At 41.9% G+C, this 16,764-nt stretch overlaps 1 protein-coding gene across 1 annotated transcript in view; it reads right to left on the bottom strand.

Annotated features, from left to right (window-relative positions):
• The window catches only part of SBF2 (SET binding factor 2), a 489,013-nt gene extending 472,249 nt beyond the window's left edge, over positions 1 to 16,764 (bottom strand). The window contains exon 1 of the mRNA XM_037728439.1: positions 16,568 to 16,764. Within this exon, the coding sequence (XP_037584367.1) occupies positions 16,568 to 16,622 (55 nt within the window). The 5' untranslated portion in view covers positions 16,623 to 16,764. The remainder of the gene's footprint in view (positions 1 to 16,567) is intronic.

Here is a 16,764-nt window from a genome sequence, read left to right as displayed (position 1 = left end):
AAAAAAAAAAAAAAAAAAAAAAAAAAAAAAAAAAAAAAAAAAAAAAAAAAAAAAAAAAAAAAAAAAAAAAAAAAAAAAAAAAAAAAAAAAAAATACAAAGAAAACCCAAAAAATTTTATGCAAAGCTATGTATCTGTCTTCCAAGGAATCCTGAATTCTCTACAGTATATTTTTCAATGAAGTATTTAGAGTGGATGTTGATGTAACTTGTAATGTTGTGAGAATGATTTCTATATCATATATTTGCTTTTTGAATAATTTTCTAACAAAATAACGTTACAAAATTGTTTTTTAAAAATTAAGCCTATTAAGCACTGTTCTATCCAGATAAATTTTCTGATATTTACAAACAACTACGATTATAAAAACTGCAAGAACCATTGTATTTGTAGTGAGTTGAATAGCGTTCTCCAAAAATTCACGTCCAGCAGAATCTCATAATGTGACTTTGTTTAGAAACAGGGTCTTTGCAGATATAATTAGTTAAGAATCTTCAGATGAAAATTATCATATATTTAGTGTGAACCCTAAATCAAATGACTTGTGTCTTTATAAAAAGAAAGATGAGGGAGATTTGGACACAGTAACAGAGAATAATGCCATGTGATGAGAGAGAAAGAGATCAGAGTTATGCTACCACAAGTCAAGAGACACCTGGGGCCACTAGATGCTGGAAGAAGGAAAGGAAGGATCCTTCCCTAAATCCATCAGAGGAAATGTGGCCCTCCTGTCACTTTAATTTCAGACTTCTAGCCTCCAGAACTAGGAGAGAATGTTTGTTATTTTAAACTAAAGTTTGCAACAATTTATTAAGGCAGACCCAAGAAATTAGCACAGTGCTGGAGCATTAACTAAGTACTATTGTTAAAACATTTTAAAGTGAGAATTATTTCTCTGGTACTTCCCTGCAATAGTGTTAATATTCCCTTAAGACACGAACTTTTTTTTAAATATTCTCAGTTAACAATCTTTTTGTTTCTACACTCTAGAGCAATCAATCTAGACTATTTGAAATTCATTTAAACTTAAGCAGTTATGTGAAATATTTCCTTAGGCAAAATTAGTTTTTCCATTTTTTTTTCAAGTAAACAGTGAAACCTACAGATGTAACTAAAAAAAAACTTACGATAAATTTTATGATGAAGACATTAAGTATACGGAAAAATAAAATTATGAAATTATAAAGTTTTCTTTCACAATGTAAATTATGGTAACAATTTTATATAAATAACTCAATAAGAAATTGCATAACCAACCCCCAAAATTTCAAGAGTTCAGCAATAATAGGATATTAAATCTTATAATATTTAATAATCTCAGTTCTGACCACAATAATGTTTTAAAATTAAGGAATACCGGCAGGGTGCAGTGGCTCACGTCTGTAATCCCAGCATTTTGGTAGGCCAAGGCAGGTGGATCACCTGAGGTCAAGAGTTTGAGACCAGTCTGGCCAAAATAGTGAAACCCTGTTTCTACTATAAATACAAAAAAATTAGTCAGAGCCGGGCGCGGTGGCTCAAGCCTGTAATCCCAGCACTTTGGGAGGTCGAGGCGGGTAGATCACTTGAGGTCAGGAGTTTGAGACCAGCCTGGCCAACATGGTGAAACCCTTTCTCTACTAAAAATACAAAAATTAGTCAGGTGTGGTGGCAAGTGCCTATAATCTCAGCTACTTGGGAGGTTAAGGCAGAATTGCTTGAATCCAGAAGGTGGAGGTTGCAGTGAGCCAAGATCTTACCACAGCACTCAAGCCTGGGCAACAAGAACGAAACTCCATCTTAGGGAGAAAAAAAAAAAGAAGAAAAGAAATACTATTCCAGAAATACAATGATTTAAAATCAATGGTTTTATTTTCCTAACAGTTTTTAATAAAAGTGATCTTTATCATATTGGGCATAACAACCTATAATATACAAATTAACCTACAACTGGGAAATAAAACTACCCAAAAAGTTAAGTCAAGGCTGGGCTCTGGCACACTCTTGTAATCTCAGCACTTTGGGTGGCCAAGGTGAAAGAACTGCTGAGGCCATGAGTTTGAGGCTGCAGTGAGCTATGATCACACCTCTGCAGGTATTCCAGTCTGGGCAAACAGAACAAGACCCAATCTCTTAAGGAAAAAAAAAAAAAGTTATTTCAAGAGGTTAGGTCTCTTGGAATTTATTATTTACATACTAGTGCCTAGAATTTAAAAGCTTACCCTGAAACTTCTTGGCACACATCACCACTATCTTTTCCTAATACCTCCCTGTGTGACTTGTCACCTCCCACAATGTCCTTACAGCTGATCAGTGATATGTTTAAATGTAAATCATTATAGAATACAGTTTTCAGTATCCCTTAACTGAAATGTTTGGGACCAGAAGTGTTTCAGGATTCTTTTGGATTTTTAAATATTTGCATTATACTTACTGGTTGAATATCCCTAACCAAAAAATCCGCAATCCAAAATGCTCCAATGAGCATTTCCTTTGAGTGTCATGTCAGCGCTCAAAAAGTTTCAGATTTTGGTGTATTTCAGATTTTCAGATTAGGGATACTCAACCTGAATCTCCAAGATTAATGAAATGACAATTTTATTTTCCAAAGTACGTACACACTCTTGAGAGAGGATGACTAAAAGCTGGACTGATACATTTGTATCCCAAATACACGTGCTTAGACCCCCAAGTCCTAAGGAACTTTATTCCTGTACATACTATCCCCACTTTCTCCAGCATCAACTCTTCTCATTCCATTGATTTCTACTCTTCTGCCTTTAAAATGGTCACATCTATTCTATACGTTTTTTAAAACTCTCATTGGATCTTATTAAGTCTATAATTTCATTCAACAAACATGTTACTGAGCAATAATAAGCCAGGTGACTCTGGGATACAAAAAATAGTCTTTTTACCTTGAAGAAAAACCAAAGTTTTCCAACCAGATACTCTTACCTCTCAAAATCAGATTACTGAAATAAATCATCTTAATATGCTGCCTCTACTTGCTAGTCTTTATCCTGTTAAAATTCTGCATATCCATTTACAACAAAACATCCCAGCTGAAACAATTTAGGGGTAAAACTACCCTTGATACAGCATGATGTAGTGGAGTATGGGCATGAGAAAACTTCTAGTACATGATTTGCCACTCAATAGCTGTGTAATTAGTCACAAGTAACAACTGGGGATTGCGGGTGGGGGAGGCGGGCAGCCTTCACTGGTTTCTCTTTACCCAAAAACTGGACAAAAAATGGATTATGTGTACAGTTAACTTTTGACCCTAAAGTGTTATGAAATGCAAAGCTTTTCATTAATTCCTCATCTCACTGATCTCTATCTGCTACACTTGACACTAAGAAATATTCCTTCATTTTCTCTGGTTCTTCTGATCTTGCCTTCCTCTGTGTATCTGGATTTAGATTAGCCACATGAAACAATAAACTCAGATTTACAGTGATTTAAACATACAAGATTATAGCCTTTCATGTTAAAATAAATAATTTTAAAATTCATATTAAAGTAATAAATCCAGAGGGTAGCTATCCAGATCTGCTATTACAATCCCACTATAAGTCATTAGGGACTCAGGTTCTTTCTAGCTTTTTGCTTTGATATACCTAGGGTTTGGGCCTTACCTACTTGGCCCAAGATGGCTGCTTGGGCTACAGCCTTCATATGAGAATCTCAGTCTCAGGAAAAAGAAAAGCTAGGAAGGCATCCCCTCACCCTTCAAGAACACTTATGGGATACTGCACTCCTCATTTCCACTTACATCCAACTGACCACATGTTTATAGCTGCCAGAAACTTGAAAACAGTCTCTCTTCTGCATGTCCATGATTAGTCAAAACCACCAAAGAGAAAAATCACCATTGAGGAGAACCAAATGCCTCTTCCAAACTCTCCAAGCCCTTCTGTGGTTCCTTTTCTTTTACATCCTTTTATCAGTAGTGTTTCCCAAAGCTTGGTTCTTGCTACTCTATTCTTCTGTCTCTATGCCAACTTCTTGGGAGCACCTAAACAATTTTATAAATCTACATACTCTCATGACTCTCAAGTCTTTCTACCCAGTCCCTACCTGTCCCATCTTTTGAAGTCTCCACTTGGATAGCTATAAAATAAACCCCATTCTATGTCAAGCCCACAAAGACAAATAAGTAATTTTAAAAGAAAAACATTCTCAATCTTCCAATTTAAGTCATAACATCACAAGAACACTCAGACCTCCAGGTTTGGAATTTTAAAGTTGTCTCTGACTCCTCTTTTCATTTTCAACAAGCCATGAGTTGCAGGTGATATTGAGCTTCTAAAAAGAAATGAAACAAACTGGACTACATGAGGTTTATACAGCATATGACTTGGGACATACATTCATCAAAATAACTATGGCCCCTACAATTCTATAATGTTCCGGAGTTATCTTAACTATTAAATCCATAGCCTATTTTTAGTCCTTATTATACATGACATTTTCAGCACATTTGGCATTTATTTATTTCCTTCTCCTCAATATTCTCTATATCCAGAGTTTCCATGATATCGTATCATGCCATCTTGGTTCTTTCACAATACCTCTGACTACTCCTATTTAGTTTCCTGGCTGCCACTCCTTTATCTACCGTTTGAATATTGATTTTTCTCTGAGTACAATTCCAAAGCCACTCTTATTTTCATTCTATTCACATTTCCTATGCAATCTCACGTTTTTCTTCATATTTAACAATCAGCTGGCTACTAACAATTGCCAAGTTAAATCTCTAACTTCACTTTTCTACTTACCTCCTGACTCATATATCTAAACACCTAAATGACATCTCTACCTTGATTATAGAACATCACTATTCACTCAGCATTCCCTCCCTCATCCAAGTTCATTTCTTCCCCTGAATTCCCTATTTGTATTCACAGCATCATCACTCACCTTGTTACCCAAGCTACAAACTTCGTTAGCCTCATCCACTCTTTCTACTTTACCCCTCACATTCATTCATTACTAAGTTTTACTAAATCTGAACTTTCAAATTTCTCAAACTTCCTTGCCATTTCCACTATAAAAATGCTTGAGCTTTCTGATACTGGTCTTTCTCCCTCCAGTTCATTGCCATTTGAGTCACATTCCTCTGTTGTTTCTTGCTTTCTAAAAGCTACGATTTTTCAACAGACCCTACCATCTATAGAGTCATGGCTAAACTCTATAGCCTGATACACAGAGCTTTTCACATCTGACCTCAAGCATCAAAGCCTACCTCAGTTTCCACCTATATTCACTTCTCTCCACTCCTGTAACAAGACATTCACATACACACGTTTTTCCTCTCTGCCTATAATCTCCTCTATCCTCTTTTTCATATAGCAAATGTTTCTGCATCCTATACAACTTGGTTTAAATATCATCTCTCATAAGAAATCTCCTCTTACTCCCTCAGTAAAATGAATCTATCCTCTTGAAATAGGTAATGATAAATAAGTAATGATAAATTACTTGAAATAAGTAATGATAAATAAGTAATGAAAATTAAGTAATTTTCATTACTTATTTCAAGTAATTTATCATTATTTATTTCAAAACTTTGTCCATAATGACTAGGTTAGGGATAGAGTTTTACTCTTTACTCATCTGTATCTAACCTAGCACTTAGTACAATGCCTGGAAAGCAATAAATAATCATCAAATCAGTGAATTCCAAATAGTTCTTGACAGGTGGCGACTAACAGCAACTAGAAAATCGCAACTATTTCAGGGGAGAAAACTCAGGCTATGTGTTAAAATGGTTTAATAATCATCAATTATCAATTTTTATAATGTCTAAAAATGTGATATTTCAGGTATTATACATACATTTACATTTTAGCTTATCTCTCTTACACTGCTTAAATACAATTAAATGCCTAAAAAACATGTCAAATATTCTCTAACATACTTAAGCAGATTGAGATGAAAAAAATACAAGAACTTCGAATGATTAACATAATTGACTCCAGATTAAATACCACCAAGATAAATAGATTAATTATAAATGTATTAATGGACAGTAGAAAAACAAAAAAATAAGGTAAAGGCATATAAAATAATTAACCCAGGTAGTCATTATCAATTTTTCTTGGACAAATCTCAGTGAAAGTAAAAACAGTAAGAAAAACATAGTTGGCTAACTTCATCTATTAGAAACTAATGATACTTCTTAATTATTCTGCTATAGTACATAGGCAAAGTCAGAAAAATTAAGTCTTAATATCAAATTATCAAAATCAAACTGTCATAAAAAGCAGTGGTTTTCAAGCTATGTTTTCCTCAACATAACAGCATCATAAGAACACAAAACTGAGCTGGGCACAGTGGCTCATGCCTGTAATCCCAGCACTTTGGGAGGCTGAGGTGGACAGATCACAAGGTCAGGAGTTCAAGACCAGCCTGGCCAACACAGTGAAACCCTGTCTCTACTAAAAATACAAAAATTAGCCGGGTGTGGTGGCACATTGCCTATAGTCCCAGCTACTTGGGAGGTTGAGGCAGGAGAATCGCTTGAGCCTGGGAGGCGGAGGTCTCAGTGAGCTGAGATCACGCCATTGCACTCCAGCCTAAGCGACAGAACAGGACTCCAGCTCAAAAAAACAAAACAAACTCGCGCATGTGCACGCACACATGGAAACAAGGTACAATAGTAAAGTGACTAAGTTAAAATGACACATGGACACAGGGAGGGGAACATCACACACCGGTCTGTCGGTGGGGAAATGGGGGAGGAACAGCAGGTGGGTAGGGAGTTGGGGAGAGAGAGCATGGGGAGAAATGCCAGATATAGGTGACGGGGAAGAAGGCAGCAAATCACACCGCCATGTGTGTACCTATGCAACAATCTTGCATGTTCTTCACATGTACCCCAAAGCCTAAAATGCAATTTAAAAAATGACATATAAAAATGATATAATAATCAAGCCACTGGAGTTTGTATTTTTCTATAATTTTATAAAATAACCTTTCCTTATGTCATTAACAGTTAAAGACAGTAAAGGTATCTTTCTATCTTCCTTATAGCTTTTTAACTTAACCTTTTAATTTTGAGATAGTTGCAGATTTATACACAGTTGTAAGAATTCATACAGAAACCATATACCCTTTACCCAGCTCCTCTCAATGGGGACACTTTCCAAAATTATATTACAAAATCACCACCAGGATATCATACAATCCACCAATCTCATTCACATTTCCTCCTTTTTTACCTCTACTCATTTGTAGTTGTATGTGTGTATTTAGTTCTATGCAATTTTATCACACATGTAGATATGTATCCACCACCCAGTCAAAATATAAAAGTTTTATCACCACAAAAATTCCTCTCAATTACCCTTTTATAACCACATCCGCCTCCTACCCTCCTTTTTTATAGCTTTTTCCCCATATTTCAACAACTGTGTGTTCATTCTTCCGTGTCATTGCTTCTGTGTATCTTCGTTAACTACCTATGATGTACCAGGCACTCTTTTTTCTATATAATTCAAATAGCATGCATTAACTCGTGTTTCCAGTTTGTAAAAGGCATTTTTCAAAAGGCAAGGAGTTTTGCTTTTGTTTTTTAGACAGGATCTTGTTCTGTTACCCAGGCTATAGTGCAGTGGCACAAACAGCTCACTGCAGCCTCGACCTCCTGGGCCCAAGTAATGCTCCCACCTCAATCTCTCAAGTAGCTGGGACTACAGGCGGGCATCACCACACCTGGCTAATTCATTTTTATGTTTTTTAATTTTTAGTAGAGACAAGGTCTCGCTACGTTGTCCAGGCTGGTCTTGAATTCCTGGGCACAAGTGATTAACCTGCCTCAGCCTCCCAAAGTGTTGGGATTGCAGGTGTGAGCCAACTGCACACAGCTGACAAGAGTTGGTTTTTTTTAATCCAATTATAAAATAGAAATATTTAAAAATTCAACTGTAAGTACTGTTAATTGCAAAGAAATTTTAGGAACAAAAATAAAGAGTATATCATTTAGCCAGTGAGGTGGCTCATGGCTGTAATCTCAGTGCTTTGGGAAATTGAGGCAAAAGGACTGCTTGAGGCCAGGAGTTCAAGACCAGCCTGGGTAATATGGTAAAATCTCATCTTCACTAAAAATACAAAATTAGCTGGGTATCGTGGCATGCACCTGTAGTCCCAGCTACTCAGGAAGCTGAGGTGGGAAGATGAATTCAGCCTCGGGAGGTCAAGTCTTCAGTAAACTGTGATTGTGCCATTGCCCTCCCGCCTGCACAACAGAGTGAGACGAAAGGAAAGGAAAAAGAAAAAGGCAAGGAATGCAAGGAAGAAGAGGAGAGGGGAGGGGACAGAAAGTAGGGGAGGAGAGGAGAGGGGGGAAAAAGGAGGGAGGGACGGACAGACTTGTATCCACAATTAGAAAAAAAAAATCTCGATAATACTGAGACAGGAGAATAGGGTTTGCAGGCAGGGAACCTAAGGACATCCTAGAACTAAATCAAACATAAAAACCCCAACTTTCTACATACAAGTAAATAATTGTGTAACTTCAGTTATGTCAGGAAACATCCTCTTTATTTGTATAAATACCAACCAACTAACTTTGTAACTTCACTTCATCCACTTCATTTACATAGGTTGTACACCACATAACCAATGGGAAACCTCTAGAGGGTATTTAAACTCCAGAAAATTCTGTAACCAGCACTTTCAAGCCACTTGCTCAAGCCAACTCCCACTGTGTGGAGTGTACTTCCGTTTCAATAAATCTGTGCTTCTCTGTCATTGCTTTGTTTGTGCATTTTGTCCAATTCTTTATTCAAAACACCAAGAACCTGGACACCCTCTACCAGTAACAATAAGAAGTCAAACAACCCAGTAAAAAAGAGAACACAAATTTGATTAGACACTTCACAAAAAATATACAAATGGCAACAAGCACCTGAAAAGGTGTTCAACATCATTAGTCACCAGAAAAATGCAAACTAAAACCATAAATGAGGTATGTTAAGAGAGTAGATTTTTTTTTTTTTTTTTTGGAGAGACAGGGTTACACCATGTTGCCCAGGCTGGTCTCTAACTCCTGGACTCAAGCAATCCACCCACCTCAGCCTCCCAAAGTGCTGAGATTACAGGCATGAGCCACTATGCCCAGCCAAGAGAGATTTTAAATTTCTTCATCATAAAAGCACACAAATACACATACACACAAACACACACACAGTAACTATGTGAAGTGACGGATATGTTAATTACCTTGATTGTGATAATTATTTCGCCATGTATACATATATCAAAACATCACACTGTACACCATAAATATATATGATTTTTATTTGTAACTACCATCTCAATAAAGCTAGGGGAAGTTCTTTGTTTTTTAGTGAAAGCAAGTTTATTAGAGAAGAAACAAAAAAAATGGCTACTCCACAGACAGAACAACCAATAATGTTTTTAAGTAATAAATTTAAAATAACTGGAACTCTCATACAGTGCCAGTGAAAATATAAAATGGCACAGCCAATTAGGAAAGTTTGTCAGTTTCATACAGACACTTAGGACCTAGCAATTCTTCTCCTATGTGTTTACCCAAGAGAAATGAAAACATGAACATAAAAACATTCAAAGATCTGTATGCAAATGTTCAGAACTATGTTCACCATAGCCAAAAACTAGAAACTCAAATGTCCCTCAACTAGTGAATGGATGAATCATATCATACTCAGCAATAAAAAGGAACAACTGCCAATAAATACAACATGGATAAATCTTAACTATGATCCTAAGTGAAAAAAAGACACAAAAAACTGTATACTATTTGCATGACATTCTAGAAAACACAAAAACTACAGACAGAAAACAGATCAGTGACTGCCAGATACTAGAAAGGGAACTGACTACAAAGTGGCATGAGACAACTTTTGGAAGCAGGAAAATGTTCTATATCTTTATCTATCTATATATTTTTAGCAACAGTTTCACTATGTCACCCAGGCTGGAATACAGTGAAGTAATCATGGCTCACTGCAGCCTCTAACTCCTGGGTTCAAGCAATCCTCCCAACTTAGCATCCGGAGTAGCTGGAACTACAGGCATGTGCCACCACGCCATGCTACCTTTTTTTTTTTTTTTCTTTTTGCAGAGATAGGGTCTCACTGCATTGTGCAGGCTGGTTTCAAACTCCTGGCCTAAGGCAATCCTCCAGCCTCAGCCTCCCAAAGCACTGCCATTACAGGTGTGAGTTACAGCTGCCAGCCCTATATATCTTTATTGCAGTAGTGGCTACATTAATATATATATTTGTCAAAACTCATTGAAATGTTCACCTAAAATAGTAAATTTTATTGCATGTAATTGATATTTTATTAGACATTGTTACGGGATCTTTAGGGTGTCACTTTTTTGGCAGGAAACCTGTGGCCAATGGCACCTCTGCCCAAATTTTGCTCAGGCCCGCTAGGCTCATTCCACCCACTCAGCCTGGTACACTACGCTCAGCTCACGCTACCAGCCTGGATCCCACACATCAAGGGGAGACTGGAGTCAGGCACAGAGTGATAAGGGGTGCCTGAGCAAGCGTATAGTCTGGCCATACACTGTTAGACATGCCGGTTGCTGCCACAGGGTGGGCAGCTCCAGGTGCCGGCATAAGCGCCAGCTCCCTGCAAGGCTGTGGCTGGACCAGGTATACCACGAGCAGCTTCCCCAGCTGCCACCAGGGTATGCAGTGGCACCCAGAAACTTGGAGATGCCAGGAACCACAGGGCCCCAAAGATGGGAGTCATAGCTCTAGCTCGGGGAGCTCTACGGTCTGGGCTCCCTGAAGGGCCACAGGTCTTCTCTCCCTTCCTTCACGTGCAACATGGTAAGCAATGGAAACGTTTCAGCCCCGTTTGTGTTACAGCTTTTACCCTCACCATTCACAGGCCCCGAGTTCTCATCCTGTGAACCGGAAGAATAAGGTACCCAGACAAGAAGTGGAGGGTGAGCAAGATGAAGAGGAGCTTTATTGAGCAACAGAACAGCTCAAAGACCCACAGTGGGCTGCTCCTCTCTGTAGCAAGGGTATCCTGATGAGTGCTCAGCCCCTAGCAGAGAGGGTAGCTCCTTTATGCAGGCAGGTCATCCCAGCAAGTATTCAGTTTTCCGCAGAGAGAGTGGTTCCTCTCTGCAGCTGGTCATCCCAACAGATATTCAGCTATCAGCAGAGAGGGCAGCTCCTCTCTGCAGCTGGTTGTCCTGCTATCTGCAGCTCTCAGCAGAGAGGAGGTCCTAGCCTAGAGTGGGAGGCTCCTCTCTGCAGGCAGGCTATCCTATCTCTGCAGCTCTCAGCAGAGAGACCCTAGAGCGGAAGCTCCTCTCTTTAGGGAGGTTGTCCCCTAGTCTCTGCAGCTCTCAGCAGAGAGGGCAGCTCCTCTCTGTAGCTGGTCAACTGGTCATCTCTTCATCCTCTGCTCTGCTCTCGCAGAGCCTGGGGCTTTTACAAGCCCCAGAGGGGAGAAAGTACAAACTGATTGTCCATAGGTGAGCCCAGAAAAGGCACCACAAGTCCCCACTCCAGTCCATAACACTGGCAGCCCAGCCCCTACCCTTCAGGCCCTTCCTGGCCTGAAGCTGGGGCCTCACCAGGACCTACCCCTTACTGCCCAGAAGCCTGTCTGCTTCCTGCCACCATCCATTATACCTAAGATGTTCACATCAAGGGACACCTGCAGGCCAGTGTCAAGCCACCCTCAACCGCTCAAATGGTGCTTGTCAGGACCCAAAGTCCAGAGGGAGCCAAGGAGGCAGAGGCCTGGTGTGTCAGCGCTGACCTAAGTGTGTACACACCAGGCTGGGCTTGACAGCACCCTGGCTTGGCTCCAACCCCACTCCGAGACTGGTGCAGGCACTAGAAGCAGGGAGATATGAGGCAGCAGGAGCAGGCACCTCCGAGCCTGCAAAGGCAGGAGAGTTGCTTTCCCTGGCCCCAAGAGTGCAGAGAGGCCTGGGTCCACAGCCCTGACTGGGGCAGCTGCAGCTGTGTTGGGTTGGCGGGGGGCTCCTACTTATGGCCCCCAAGAACACAGGGAGGCCTGGGTCCACAGCCCTGACCTGGGTGGCTGCAGCACGCCCAGGAGGGTGGGGCTGCTACCTGCTCCAGCTTCTGCCAGCTCCATTGAGTGTGCAGCCCATTATGCCCCTTTGTGGCCTGGAGCAGGGGCTCCAGGTCCTCACTGGGCCCAGACCAGCATCCAGGGCAGGAGCAATGGCTCCTCGAGCTCCCCTTCACCCGGCTCGTGGACCTGCCAGAAACAGATTGTGGGTCCTGGACCCAGCCCTTGGGAGTGTCAGGCCTGGCAATTACCCGATGCATGGCAGACCCCAGGGATACAGCCCTGGGTGGCCCTGCTCAGAGCTTCCCCAGAGGCACAGGAACCTAGAGCCCTTGGCAGGGTGGGTACAGTGACCACGTTGCTGGCTAGGTCCCAAAGCAGGCACTGCTCCCGTTTCCCACCCCAGACACCCAAACCACAGCTCCAGCTCTGCCTCCTACTCATATCCTCCCCGCAGCACTGGTGGGCAACAGTGGTGACAGAGGGCCAGGGTCAGGCGCCCAGGAGGCTCTGGACCTAAAGGCAGGTCCTGCTCAGCAGCTCAAGGGTGGCAGGGGTGCAGTCGGCTGCCTCAGGTACACAGGGCACAGGGGACCCACCAGTGTCATTGCTGCTCCCGCTGCCACTGCCCGCACCTCCCCACTGCCATCAACATGACTAAAGAATTTTCCCAAGTTAAAAAGTTATGCATTTCACTAACGACATTCTACAATTTATATAAGCTTCTGGACTGTGTTACTTAAAAAATTAATCCTCCTTTTCCTTCCCTTTTCCTGCTGTGGGAAGGGCAGTTCATGGTACCCTTGGGGTGGAGGTGGATTCCTGGGGTGGAGCTTGTCATATTGTCATAGATCAAGGGAGCTAAGGAGGGAGTCTGTGTGGTAAGGGAACAACCAAACATTTTGGATCAGAGCCCGAGCATTAAGGCAGGAGGGGGAAACTGGCAAAGGGCACTGGAGTACAGACAGAGCGAGAAGGATGTCTTCCAATGGAAGCAGCCCACTGCAGGATGTCAGAGTCTAAGTGGGGTAAGAAGTGTGTCCACGGACAGTGGAAAGACCAACATGGGGAGTCAGAGCCACAGCGCCAGGGAGGGTATCCCTGCATTGAAGCATACTGATATGGACTTTTAGATCCAGACTGAGGTAGGGGGATGGAGAAGATGGAATGAAAAATCCAAGTCCCAGCAGGGAGAGGAGTGGATGGTAATGAAGATGGGAGACTGAACAATAAGTAAATACATTAAGGATGATGGAAGCCAGATTTCTTACTGTCAGAGAAGAAAATTACAATATGAAAAAGGAGAAAACTAGAATAGAATCTGGAATATTTGACTGAAACTGGAGGTATCGGTATGAATTCATAGTTTTCAATATACAGAAATAAGAAATAAATACACATGCAAATACACATGTATGTTTATGCATACATAACTATACTTCCTGTCCTGACCATTAAGAGGACCTGGAAGAAGTAATACACATACATACCTACACTTCCCATCCCTGACCATTAAGAGGACCTGGAAGCAGTAACAGCCCAACAGCAGTAAACACATGAGCCTTGAGATCTTAGCTTCTAAATGTTATTCTCCACTAAAAGGAACCAGGGATCCCTAAATGGCTGGTTCCAGAACCAAGGCAGGGAAAGTACCTGATTAGCCAGGAACAGGTTCTGTGCCAAAAACTAAAAAGACGTTCTCAAAGAGTGATGGGGATGTACCATAAGAAAACAGAAGCCAGCTTGAACAGCTCTCATTGCCCAAATGAAGAACAATCTGACCATCAAAATAAATAAAGCTATAATCCGCACGTTTACGTTGCCTCCCAAAATGCATATGTTAAAATCCTGACACCCAAGATAATGGTACTATGAGGTGAGGCCTTCGGGAGGTGATCAGATCATGAGGGTGGCGTCCTTGTGAATGGGATTAGTTCCCTATTTAAAGAGACCCCAAAGAGCTCATTTGACCCTTAGGCCACGTGAGGTTAAAGTGAGAACATGGTTATGAGGAATCAGGTCCTCACCAGGCACTGAATCTGTCAGATTCTTAATCTTGGATTTCTCCGCCTACAGACTGTGAAAAACAAATTTCTATTTTTTATAAGTCACCCAGTTTGAGGTATTTTTGTTATAACAGCCCGAATGGACTAAGGCAAATAGTAACAGAATGTAATCCACTAAAGGCTTGGGCACACACACGAACGCGCGTGCACACACACACACAGAGAAAAACCATGACTCCATGTAAATGTCAATGAACAAAGGATTAAGAGTTTAGTGAGGAACAAGATATTTACATAGTTTCAAAGTACCTCACAAAAACAATTAACTATTAACTTTATAGTGGAGAAGCTTGGCAGATATTACTTATATCAAGCAATCAAAGTAAAAATAACCAACAATGAAACAAAGTGAAATTGTGCACCACCTGACAGGATGCAGTGGGAATCACTTCTGCCATATCCTTCCCAAGTGCATATCTGCATGTATCTAATCATGAAGGAACAGACAATCTGAAATTGAGGGGCAGCCTACAAAATAACTGACCTGTAACTGTTAAATATGTCAAGGTCATTAAAGTCAAGAGAAGATAAGGGAAATGTCCCAGATTGAAGGAGACAAAAGACACATAACATGAATGCAACACATATTGCTAAACTGGATCCTTTTGCCAATAAAGAGATTAACAGCATAATCAACAAAACTTGAACCAGTCTGAGAACCAGATGGAGTACTGTATCACTATGCATTTCCTGTTTTAGTTATTGGACTGTGATCATGTAGGAGAATATTCGTTTGTAGAAAATGCACATTAAAGTATTCTGGATGACGGGGCATCAAATCAACAGCTTCCTCTCAAATTGTTCAGAGGAAATTTTTTGTACCATTCTTGCAACTTTTTTGCAAGTCTGTTTTTGTTTCAAAAACGTTTAAAAGGCGGAGGTGGCTGGGCAGGGTGGCTTACGACTGTAACCACAGCACTTTGGGGGGCCCAGGCAGCGAATTACCTGAGGTCAGGAGTTCAGGATCAGCCTGGCCAACATAGTGAAACCCCATCTTTACTAAAAAATACAAAAATTAGCCAGGCGCAGTGGCAGGCACTTGTCATCTCAGCTATTCAGGAGGCTGAGAAAGAAGAACTGCTTGAATCCAGGAGGCGGAGGTTGCAGTGAGCCAAGATTGCGCCATTGCACTCCAATCTGGGCGACAAGAGTGAAGCTCCACCTCAAAAAAAAAAAGGGGGGAGGGGGGTGGAACAATGTCACTAAAAACTAAACAAGATTAAAAAACTGATTTTCCACACTTAATCTTGGTAGAAAAGAAACATCAGACTATGCAAAATTACTAGGAAATAAAATTTTGAAGCCAGGTGATTAAAAATTTAATCTTTCTTTTTAACAATTGATCTCAGTCAGATCATGACTGGTGAGAGAGAAAAGAACATGAAAGGTTCCCACTAAAGGAGAGGAAGCTCTTAAAGGAGAAACAATGAAAGAGACAGTGGACCAAGAGTGGGTGGAACAATGGTATTCTGGGCTACCAATGGAAAACACAATCTCAGCATCTCTGAAAAATGAAAGGGATGTAGAGCTGATATCTAAAATTCCTTGCAAATGTGGGACTAGAATTGCCCTGAAATAGAAGTGGTTCCCCATCTCATTCTGTTATTAGATTATGCTTAGCTACATAGTAACACAAAAGAATGCAAATACAGAAATAAACATGCATGAACCCTGAATTCTCTTAAGTTGTGGAAGTCCATCAATTAAAGTGTAAAATACAATGCATTTGCCTAATTGTTTCTTACAAAGAAAATTATGTGACAAAAAGAACAATGAAAACACATTAAAGCGAAACAAGATCACCTTCAGCGGTCAGCTGGCTGTCCTTAGTTAAAAGACAAGTCATGACATTGTCTCATTTGTCCTGAAAGAATAGGGAGCATTTCCTAGAAAGGTGTAAAAGTGCAAAGAATCCTTTCCCCTTCCCTGGCACCACGTGTTCCCTGGGACGATCACTAGGCCCCCAACAGCACAGGGGTGAGGTAGCACTGGACTCTCGGCACTTCCTTTCGGAGAGGACAACCCCCTGCGTCACGGGTTACTCATTCAGGATGCAGGGCAGAAGTTTATCCCCGAGGAACTTAGCACAGTTGGCTCCCGCCCTCCCAGCCTTGCTGTCCTGGGCCCACTTCCAGGGCTCTGCCCCGGGTACCCAGATGCCTCTGGAGGGAGGGTCGCGCGACCCCGACTCGCCTCCCGCAGGCCCAGCTAGCACGCCCAAGGGCTAGGCAGACGCGGCATCTTCCCTCCCCCTCCAGTCGTGCCGGCCCCCCACGCCCACCGCCAGGCTCAGCCCCGCGGAGAAGGCCGGACGCCGACCGCCAGCTCCTCCGAGACCCGGCCCGGCCCTCCCCGACGCCCGGCCCAGATGCCCGGCCCCGCGGAGCCCACTGGACAGCGGCCGGGGGCGGGGGCGGGGAGGCCCGGGGGCGGCACCGCCCCACACCCTTACCTGGCTTCTCATGGTCGTAGCCTACCACGATGAAGTAGTCCGCCAGCCGGGCCATGGCCGCCGCCGCCGCGCTCGGGAAGTGGGTCCCCGTCGCCGCCCTCGCCGCCGCCGCCCAGCCGGCCCGGGAGGGCTCAGCATTTTCCCTGCAGCTGCAGTAGCGTCAGCGGCAGCTCTTCAGCCATGTTTGACAACCGAGG

The sequence above is a fragment of the Cebus imitator genome, unplaced genomic scaffold (assembly GCF_001604975.1).
Source record: "Cebus imitator isolate Cc_AM_T3 unplaced genomic scaffold, Cebus_imitator-1.0 Scaffold265, whole genome shotgun sequence".
NCBI lineage: Eukaryota > Metazoa > Chordata > Mammalia > Primates > Cebidae > Cebus > Cebus imitator.
Note: the sequence above shows the minus strand (reverse complement) of the source record. Positions and strands in the feature narration are given on the sequence as shown.